The 11,777-nt window shown below is 26.3% G+C and overlaps 2 protein-coding genes across 2 annotated transcripts in view; one reads left to right on the top strand and one right to left on the bottom strand.

Annotated features, from left to right (window-relative positions):
* Positions 1 to 11,777, bottom strand: part of LOC100207468 (pleckstrin homology domain-containing family A member 1) — a 64,539-nt gene that overhangs the window by 30,736 nt on the left and 22,026 nt on the right. The window contains exon 4 of the mRNA XM_065793130.1: positions 238 to 326. Coding sequence (XP_065649202.1) covers positions 238 to 326 — 89 coding nt within the window. The remainder of the gene's footprint in view (positions 1 to 237; positions 327 to 11,777) is intronic.
* Positions 8,198 to 10,489, top strand: LOC124809242 (uncharacterized). Its single transcript, XM_065793127.1, has 2 exons — positions 8,198 to 8,459; positions 8,710 to 10,489. Exons 1-2 carry the CDS (start codon positions 8,223 to 8,225, stop codon positions 10,429 to 10,431), a joined length of 1,959 nt encoding a protein of 652 aa, XP_065649199.1. The 5' UTR covers positions 8,198 to 8,222; the 3' UTR covers positions 10,432 to 10,489.

Raw genomic sequence — 11,777 nt, 5'->3', positions numbered from 1 at the left:
TATATATATATATATACACATATATATATATATATACATACATATATATATATATATATATATATATATATATATATATATTTATGTATATATATATATATTATTTATATATATATATATTATTTATATATATATATACATATACATTTATACGTATATGTATATCCATGCGTAATAGTAATTAACAGTAATTAACCAGTAACTTAAAAGACCTCTGATAATACATTTGTTACTTACTGCTGCTTTAGTTAGTGAATAAACCCATTTATCTCTTTCATCTTTGCTCTCGCAAATCAGTTCATAATTTTTATATACTGTGCAGACCTCTAAAAAGAATGTAGCACATTACTGTTTTCATGAACTGTTAATTAGTAATTAAGTAATTATTTATACAGAACAATTTACATACATAATAAACAAGAGCAGTAGTTTCAGATTTTATAATAGTTATCATAGGATGGTTTCAAACAATTTTTTTTAATAAAACGTTTCAATGATTTTACTGAGAGCTTCAATAAAAGTTCCACTAAAACACACTAAAACATCCACCACTTGCTTATAAAAACCTAGTTTCATTTTGGAAATATTTTAAAAATTTGTGTCACAGCTAACTAACATTTGCCATAGAATACAAGCTTCATTGTATATTACACTTACATTATTAAACAACAACCTCTCATATTTTAAAGACCAAACCCGATTCTATTATGCACTCCCTCAATCCAAATGTTATGGAACCAAGATTGGTGTATCCACAAACAATCAAATTTTTATTTTTTCTTTAACAATTATAAAACATCTCTAAAAGAATGTAAAACTCTTTCTTTCATATAAGAACAAAATTAAATCAGATTAACTTTCTTTAAGAAAAAATGTATTAAAAAGATATAAAAACTACATGGCTAGAACTTTGATTAAATATAAATAATTTTTTTATCAATTTTGTGTTTTTCTTGAATGTAAAAAAAATACATTTGATTTTTATAAGTGGTTAACAGTTTATTTTAATTAGCAACAATACTACTCAAAATGTGTTGAAAAGTTGCAACAATACCTGGTATTCTATATAAAAAATAGAACTTTTTCGTTTTTATTAAAAAAACTTGTTTTTATGCATTAAAATCAAAAAATATAAATTTTTATATAAAAAAGATTTAATTTTAAAACTTATATATAATTTCAGTTCTTTTAAGAGCCAAGTGGACATAATTTTAAAGATTTCTTTTCAGATAGTATTAGAAACCTGTCAAATGGTTCTTGTGCAACCTCCCTGGTAATAATTTTTATCTTTGAAACCAAGCATCATTTTATTTAAAAAAAAGAAGACATTTAGGGAGCGAAAGTAAAGATACACAATTTGCAAGTCCTTTATAAGTATACAAACACAAAATTTGCTAGTCTTTCATAAATTAGTACATAAAATAAAGAAAAAACACTTATGAATAATACTTTTTTAAAACACCATCGGAAAGATAATTTATTACTTAATATCAATTAATTATTTTTGAATCTTGGAATATAGTTTCCATGGCATCTTTTGTTTTGTTAAAATAAAATTAATAGATTTTATTTTTTATTATCTAAAATGAAAAAAGGAACAAATACAATGGGAATCAGTAAAGATTTAAAAGACTTTGTACAGTTTTTTGTTCCATACTTTAGACTGTAGTTGTTCTATACTTTGAATTGAAATAAAAGGAGGCTGTAGCTTATAAACTTTATTTTTTGTAAAATTTTAATAGGTGGTTACTAAAAATATAGACAGACTAAAAAAATCTAGACTGACAAAAGCAATAACAACCTTAGTTTTTAGGCTGGATATCAAATAAAAATATCATTTAATAAAGTTTTTAGTTTTTTATTTATTTTAATTAGATTGGTCTTCAATTCATTTCTTCAAATTCTGCCAAATCTAAGATGAGTTGACCCTAAAAACAAGATAATCCAAAAAGTAAAAATACCAGATCAAGGTCAGTTTTTTTTAGCTTTACCCTGGTTTTTAATTGCTTCACATTTTTCAGTACCATAACCATGAATAAAAGTCAAGGTCAATCTAAAAAATAATATTTACCTCAAAAAGACTTGCTTTTTACATAGTCTATGTCACATGTTTAAGAACAAGATCAGTTATTAAACTGTTTTTAAAGTTCACAAACATTTATAACCAGGTTTTCTTTTTATAACTTGTTTTGTTATTTTGATGACACATTTGCTTCTCCAAAATAAAGGTTTTTTGTTACTGGAAAACCAGTTGTTTTTTATCATTTTATAGTATTTTAGCAATCTATAACTTTATTACATGTGGAAATTTATTATAAAAAAAAGTATAGTTTATTATAAAAAAAAGAGTATAATTTCATCATAAAAGTATATAAAGTCAAAATCTTACGCTATGTGCTATTATTGTGTAACTTGCTTTTATTTACTTAAAGTATTATGGTCTATAGACATATTTGGTTCACATGTTGTTTTATGTAATTTTAGGTGACACCTCTTAAGCAAGCCAGCCAAACTGCAGTCGCATACTTACAAGCACTATTGTTAGCTTCTCAAATGATATGATAGTACAGAGGAAATGACAGAAACAAAGAAAGAGTACTTTTAATTATGTGGAGTTCAAGATCTTCTTGGAATAACAGATGATACAATGATACAAACTAAAGAAGCCAAATTGGAATTGATGATCCAGCATACATTTGAAAGTGAATTCCTTGTTTTTAAGTTTATTTTTTTTAAGATTTATTCTGTTTGCATATAACTCATACAGGCTTCAAAAAATATATTTCTGTTTTATTATTAAAATGTTATAATTCAAGTCAAAAACATTGTCTATAAAACATGAACATGTTTTTTACATAAAATATAAAGCATATTTATATCCTTCTTTTCAGGTGCTGAAGTTTTTTTTGAAACTGTATTTTACACAACATTATTAAGTAATTGTAAAGCATTTCATGTTCTTATTGTTATATGTATAAATTATTTAATTTAGGAAGAGACAATACTTCAATTTCACAAAATGCTACAAAATAATTACAAAAATCAGAGTTCTTTTAAATAAATTTATTTAGTACATCAGTTCTTTAAAACTTGAAAATAATATTTTATTGAACAAAAGGACTAAACTTAAAACAATATTATAATGTATTAATAAAGGGTCATACGATAAAGTACTTTTTTAAAGTTAAAAAAAGGCTTAATATGATACCAGTTTTCCAAAAAGTTCTCTTGTGACTTTTAAACATTTAAACATTTTAAAGATTTTTTAATTTCCTGCTTTAAACTGTCAAGTTGTCATTGATTCTAATGGAAAGTTTAGAGGTGTTGTCATAAGGTATTTTGTATTGTGCCATTATGCCTTTATTTTCATTAATTCTATATCCAAACATTGGAATATGATCTTAATGCAGGTTTTCCTTATATAAACTCAGAATACAGGTTGTCACCAGTCATGATTATACAGTTTAATCAGTTAACTACATCAGAGGAAATATATTTTAATAAATTTCATCATTAAATACTAAGTATGTGGAATGATCCATTGGCTGTCTCAAAAATTTCTCAAAAACTTTTTTGGACAAAAGTGGAGGAGCACTTCAGTACTAACTAACAATTTTTTAAATGTATTTTACTGGAAAACATTTGCAATTGCTTTGGATTAGAAATTTGAGATAAAATTAACTTTGAAAAGAATCATGAAGATCATGAACATGATGTTCAGACTGAATTAACACAAGCTAACCAAATTTGACTTGGTATTCTATGAAGAACACAAATCAAAAACAATTAGTTTGCAAATTGCAAAAAAAAAAAGAGGCAAAAATATATTCTTAAATGTTTATTGAAATATTTGACCTAAATTTGATATTTCACTAGGGGTTGAAACAGGTGTCAGACATCGTTGTCCCTTGGACCATTCTTGAGAACTGTTAGAGGAGGGCAACAAATCATTGTTCATTTTTCAGTAAAAACGAACAATGGTTGGTTGCCCCATCAAACAGGTGTCAAAAACAGTCCAGGGGGCACCGATGCACGAGAATTATTTCGACCTCTAATATTTTACAATAAATAGTTTCTTGGTACCTATTAACATTGTTATAAATTGCAATAAATTTTTTTCAAAATATTATATATCTCATGCAATATGGGGTTAAGTATGTTTATACTTATGTCAAATTAGAAATTTCTTTGCAAGAAAAAGCCGTGAATGGACTCAAAATGGTAAAAAAAGGTAACAAAAATACAACAAAAAATTTGCCTCCCTTCCCCTGTCAAGGGCAACAAGTTAATAAAATAAATGAATTTTTAGGTTTTATCTGATTAAGTACAGAGTTTGCACCATGCCTGAGAGTGTCATATCTTAAACATCAAAAAGCCTTTAGACCTCCATAAATCAGTTTCAGTTAATTATTTATGCTTTAAATAAACAATATTTATATGACATTTATAATTGAGGTAAATGTAAGTATTTATGGCAAACAGTATATTAAACAATTGTCAAAATTTGCTGGCACTTTATAACCTTTTTTTTGATCAGATTAATCATTTTTGAACCCCTTTCTTCTTCTTTTTTTTACATAAAATTGAATACAAGGTTTACCAAATTGCTTGATATCATTACCTTTGTTATTTTGTAGTTAAAATCCTTTTAAAATTATTTGTTTATGCAACACAATAATAATGGTTATTTGGTACTTAAAATCCTTTTAAAATCATTTGTTTATGCGACACAATAATAATGGTTATTTGGTTATGCATAATAAATAAAGGTTATGCTTTCATAATAAATAAATTTATGAAACTTATTTATTATGAAATCATAACCTTTATTTATTATGAAAGCATAACCTTTATTTATTATGAAAGAATAATCTTTATTTATTATGAAAGAATAACCTTTATTTTCCATTGCTTTCTAGATTTTTTGTTTTATTGAAACTACACAATTTTTTGAGCCAAACAACCATTTGCAACCGTTAATATTGAACAACCATTAATACTGAACAACCATTAATATTGAACAACTATTAAATTTTAAAATTTATTTTGTTAGTAATAACTCATCAATTCTTTTATCTGTTCCACTCCTTAACCCAGTCTTGGTCAGGGAGGCATGCGATTGCACGCCATTATATGACCATGCAAAAAAGATTTTGTTTTGATGCAGCTTTTAACATTTTAACAAAAGCATGCTGAATAGAAAAGATTTATACATTAGAAAGAACATCAAAACTTTTATCTTGACTGTTTTTATATTAGCAAAACATATAAATAAAATAACAAATTATTAGAGATGACCAAAATAGCATTTTTAAAATATCCAGCCGGATACTAGATAAAAAGATAATTAAAAATTATTTAACCAATAATTCGGCCAGATATTTTTTTTAACATTTGTTTGTTTAACATTATTTTTAACATTTGTTTAACATTTGTATCAATGGATTGATGTTTTCATTACAAAACCGACAATACGTATTTTGATGTCAAATACTTTAAAATATCACCATAGTAGATATTCTAAAGCAAAAAGTTTTGTTTGGAAGCTTTTTAAAATAAATGATCCCTCTGAATCAACAACAATTTGTATTTTATGTTGAAATCAAATAAGCTATAAATAACTTTAATAAGGGATCTAATAAGTCTTAATATAATAATTGTCAAAAATTGTTTTCCCTAACTCCACTGAACAATCATGTCAAAAAATTTCATTTAAAATTGCATATTAATGGAAAAAATAATAAAATTTAAGCTTTGAGTTCTTTAACTGGAGATTTTTTAAAAGGTAGCATGTTAACTGTAAAAAAAATGCGTGAAATGAAAAAGCACATGTCTATCGAAGTTTGATATTTGCTTTTTCATTTTATACATCAAAAAGATATGAAATATTAACGATGAAGAGTCAAAGCAAATACATAAAAAATAGTTATGATGATTGCTTTAGATAACCAACCAATTAATATTTGTAATACTAAATGGTTAGTTATCATATACTGCTAAAAGAACTTGTTCTTAAATTATTAGCATCACCAGTATCTTTTGCATTTTCGTAGAGATTGTTTTCTGAGTATGAAAATATTTATGAGAAAAAGCAATCAAGACTGTTACCTCAAAGCAGAAAAATGCTCATGTTTATACATAACACAACTAAGTTCATTAATGAGTGATAAAATCTGTATTTCTTATGCACAGGTAATTCTTATTTATTTAAACTATACAACTTGAACAAAATTTTTTTAAATCTACTAACATTAGATTATTTTAAAAGATTAACACATTAGAATTTGTGTTCTTTATTTTCGAATGGTTTGATCAGGTCTAAAGTGTGTATTTTTAATACTGCAGCAATAGTTAAAACAAGTTTTTGTCTTATTATTGATTAAGATGAAATATCTGGCCTAACCAACCGAATTATTTTATTATCCAGCCAGATACCAGATACACAAATTGACTCAGATATCTGGCCGGATATTCTATTCGGGAAACACCTTTAAATTACTGATGATGACTTTTGTTTAAAGTATTAATGAAAGATGTATATAGCTTTTTTTATTTATATTATATAAATTATATAAGTGTGCATTTTTTATAATGACATTTTTATAATAACATTTTTTTCAAAAAAAAATTATTTTGAATTTATAAATGACAACTTTTTTAGACAACAATAATCTTTTTAATAAACTTTATTAAAAATAAATAAAGTTAATACACTCAAAAAGATTTCAGTGAAAAAACAATGACAAATGTTTTTAAAAGCTGTTAGAATGATCTTAACTAATGTTTTTATATTGTTAAAAAACTTTTAAATAAAGTAACAAACCATTGCTAGTGGAATTTTTTTCTAACTTTACAAAAGTAAGACATTTCTGACAAAAGAAAAAAACAATTTTATCTTTTCCATTGAAATGGTAATGATTTGATTATTATTTGATTATTATTATTTTATATTACTAGAAAGAATTTTTAAGAATCTTTTTTTTGTTTACTTCACTTAACAAAGCATTTTAAAGATTTAATTATTTTTCCTTTATTATATATCACATTCTACAAACAAATGTTTAAACAAAGCTGAAATGGTTTAAAAAACAGTTATTTCCATATACTCTCCAGTCCTTAATACAAAGGGAGGGGGGAATAAAAGGGAGGGGGTAGGAATTTTAGTTCAGATCTAATAAACGGGAGGTTTTAATAAAAAGGGTGGGTGAGAATTTTTATATGTTACAATAAGGTTTTTTATAAAAAATTTTAGTTTATAAACCCAAACTAATAATTTTACAAAACACTCATAAAATTATTTAAATCTAGTGTGGCTTGCTGTCAAATGCGCATTTTCTAACAGATGTTTTATAATAATTTCAATAGGATTTAATATGTTGATATAAGTTTTATACTTTGGTGAGAAATAAATTAAAAGCTCATTTTCAATAAATCAAGACTTACTTGGTTGGTGATTTTCAAAGCCTGTTTACACTTTAAAATTTTGTTTTTATCAGTGACTGAAATAATTATTTTCTAATTTTTAAGGCTGATTTTCATTATCTTGGGGTAGGTGGGAAAATTTTCTGAAAAATAATAAATGTCCCCCCTTCCCTTTTATTAGGTACTCGAGAGTAAATACACTAGGGTGGTTCAAAAAACAATATTTTTGAAAAATATCTGCAGCTCGCACCTTAATTCTATATGATAAAATAACACTGGATCTAAAATTTTTTTAAATAAAAAGTATTTTTAGCGGTGCCTGAAGACCCTTGAACATTTAATGGGTCCTTAATATTAATAAATACAATTTTTTTCAAAAGTATGTTTTGTTTGGTCTCAAATGAAGCGAAATTATATAAAAATTTCAAAAATAATCATTTTACAAAAAAAAATTATTTTAAATTTTACTTCTTAGAAAATGTTACTTAAGTTACAAAGTTTTTGAAACTTTTTTTTTAATAATATTAGGGCACAATGAACCACAGTGACCGCCAGGTTTGAAGTCTCCCCACATCAGATTTTTTTTTATAAATATTTAATTGTATATATGAAAATAAATATTTGGTTAGTAAAAACCTCAAGGGGAATGGAAAAATGTATGAAAATCAAAGAATAAAAATTATAATTTTTAGTTAAAAAACATCCGCCATTTTCAGAAAAAAAGGCTATAATTTGCTAATCAAATATCGGCGTTGTTTGATTTTAGACATACTCTGGTACACAACGACAATTTTTATTAAATGGCGGTCAACAATCTATGTGCTGTTTGTTTTAAAATCTTTGGTAAAAAGTCAGCAAAGCTTCATAAAATATCTAAAGCTATTGAAGAAAAAATAAAAACTTTTATTTGGGATAGCTATGATCAAAATTTAGCAAACCATCCTAAAGTTATTTGTAGCAATTGTTATAAAAACCTTTATTGTTTGGAAAAAAACGATACAAAATACCTTGATAAGTGGCTAAAGCAAATTTCTCAGGTTAGTTGATAAAATTAATAAAAAACTATATTTAAGACTTAGTGTTTAATTAAATAAAGTTGTTTTATTTTTTATTAATTTTAAAAAAAGAAAGAGCTGTGTCTCAATGAACTTTGATAAACTTGAAAAAAAAAAAAACATTTAAACAGCTTGTTTTAGGAACTAATATGTCATCGATGTGTTTATTTTTATTGTGTTATATTTTTTATATTACTAATTTATATAGCTTTAGATTTTTTTTTTTGATTAGATAAACCGTCAAGATATCAGAAGAACTTCAGATGTTTCAGAAATATCAAAAGATATTAACATTATTACTTCTGAGTTAAATGAAGATAAAAATGAAAGGATGTGCTTAAAATGTTATGGAGTTGTTAAGTCAGGCATTATTCATCTTTGTAGTGATGTTCAAGCTGTGAAAAATTTAGTTAATGCAGCATATGCATTGGGATCAGCAAGTGCAGAACGTGTCGCTTCAAGTATTTTAAAAACAAAAATGGAAAAGGAAAATATTTTTAGAGGTGAAAAATTCACAATTGCTACTTATGGGAAACCATTAACTATTGTTGCCGGAACTACTGACAATAAATGTGACCGTGCTAATTTTAGTCAAGTATCTTTTGGAACAATCATTGAGCTTATAAAATGTTTAGAACTATCTCAGTGTAAAACAAAAAAAATGTGTTCTATATTTAGAAAAAGTCTTGGCTTTCAAAGTAGCATTGAAGGAAATATTGTTAAAAAATTAGAGGCTTTAAAAGCAGAAATGAATGAATATTTTTCATGTAAAGAAGAAGAATTTGTTGAAGCTGGTGATATAGTAAATAAATCAATGGTTTATATTAAAGATATTGATGAATTTATACATGATATAATCACTGAAAGGAATATTGACCCTCTTTCTACAATTGTAAGAGTTGCTGTGGATTCTGGTCAAGGTTTTTTAAAGGTCACTATGAATGTTTTTAATCCGCATGATAAAACTAGCAACCAACCTGACCTTGATGACTCTGGAGTTAAGCGTTGTTTTATTGTTGCTATTGTAGAAGGAGTGTCTGAACACAATGGAAATCTTAGAAAATTAGTTGATACTCTTAATCTTCAAAATATTAAGTATTCTGTTGCATTTGATTTAAAGTGTGCAAACTCAATGTTTGGCATTACAAGCCATGCTGGAAAATATAGTTGTTTGTGGTGTGAAGGAGAGAGTCTTTTGGATGGTGGAGAAAAACGAACTCTTGGTTCCCTCGATTATCATTACAGTAAATACACAGAAGCTGGAAAACCAAAATCAAAGATGGCTGATTATAAAAATGTTATTAATCCAAGATTATTATATCTTGAAGAGGATCCAGACACAATTATTGAAAATTTAGTTCCAGTACCTGAGTTGCATACATTAATCGGAATAGTTACAACTTTTGGAAAACTATTATCAAAACTATGGCCTGGCTTTGAAAAGTGGTTAAACTCAAATTACATATTTTTCAGAGGTTACCATGGCATTGGATTTGATGGCAACAATGCCAACAGACTTTTAGATAAGTTAGATGTTCTTTCTCGTGATATTGCTGATCAAGGAAAGCTTGATTTACTACCAGTAATTGAATGTTTAAGAAAGTTTCAATCAATGAAGCAAGCCACCTTTGGAGAAAAAGTTGGTGATATTGAATCTGTTGTTTTCGAATTCAAGATGTCTTATGCTAATTTAAGGGAATATATTAATACTTACTTTGAAAACATTTCTTTGAATATACCGTGGAAAGTTCATATTGCAGTTAACCATATTGTACCATTTCTAAAAAGTACCAATACTGATAATGGGCTTGGAATTTACTCTGAACAAGCAGGTGAATCTGTTCATCATGAGTTTAAAAAGACATGGAATAAATATAAGAGACGACAAAGCCACCCAGACTATGCTAAACGGTTAAAGTCAAGTGTTGTGGAATTTTCAACATTTAATAAATAGTTAACAAGTTTACTGATCAATTTAATATATTTTGCTACACAACTATGTCAAAATTATTATTTACAAAGTATTTTAATAGCATTAAAAGTACTTTTAATTGAGTATTGATAAAATAGAATGCTATTTTTGTATTTCAAGGCTTAGTCAAGATATTTTTCACATTAAATGCATTTTGTTGTTGTTTTTATACCTACATTCTTTTTCTTTGTAATCTGTTATATAAATGTTCTAACACTTTTTTAATGCCTTTATATTATGGGAGTACACAAGTACAGAGTAAAAATTAGGTTTCTTCATGAAATAATGTGAAATATATGAACTTCAATAAGGTTAACGGTGTACCGCCCCTCCCCTTTTATCTAAAGTTTAGATGTGTAAAAATTTTATTCTAGCCATTCCTATGGAGGTTCTTAATACCTTTACTTAACTTATATACTATGTTACTTCTTAATAAGAAAAAAAAATTGGATGTGGGGAGACTTCAAACCTGGCGGTTATTGTGGTTCACAGTGAGGGACCCATTAAATGTTCAAGAGTCTTGAGGCACTGCTAAAAAAAATTTTTATTCAAAAAAACATTTAAATCCAGTGTTGTTTTATCATATAAAACACATTAAGGTGAGCTGCTGATATTTTTCGAAAATATTGTTTTTTGAACCACTCTGAAGTACACGCTAGTAAATAGTTAATGATTATTTATTAGCATGTATTTATATGGAAACTTACTTTTAAATTAGCTATGAAAAATATAAAACATCAGTACTCCAGTACTGTGTGTAAGGTTAAAAAGCTTCTTCTCTGATATAAGAAAATATATGTTTGCAAAGAAGCATCTAAGATGCTGTCTGATGATGATATTGCAGAAGACGACCCAAATATTCGCATTGAAATTCCACTGTTGCTACAACTACCTACATCAAATTTTAAAACGCCTACTACTTATTGGAGGACTTCAGCAAATATTGATGAATTGTTTCTAGAGGAACAAAAATTTGTACATATTTGGACTGGCTGAGAATCAATGAAGAAAAAGCTAATCTGGTAGACTGCATTACTTATCAAAATAGTCAGTCAAAATGATTTAGTGAGTATCATAGCTATAACAGTAAATACAATTTTTGGCATAGAGTAAATCAGTTTCCAGTAATTTAGACTCAGTTGAAAATAGTGAAGAAAGTGAAACAATCAAAAGACATCTTATATTTAATATAGATATTTCTCCTAGTAGGAAATGTGTCACTGCATATTTTAAAGACGCATAATATCTGAAACTTGAAACAGTTGTAAAGGCAATGATAAATAAGCAAGATAACATAATTACAACAGGCATATATGACACTACAAAAG

Source organism: Hydra vulgaris, chromosome 03 (assembly GCF_038396675.1).
Source record: "Hydra vulgaris chromosome 03, alternate assembly HydraT2T_AEP".
Classification (NCBI taxonomy): domain Eukaryota; kingdom Metazoa; phylum Cnidaria; class Hydrozoa; order Anthoathecata; family Hydridae; genus Hydra; species Hydra vulgaris.
The sequence above is the reverse complement of the archived record's forward strand: the minus strand, read 5'-3'. Positions and strand labels throughout refer to the sequence as shown.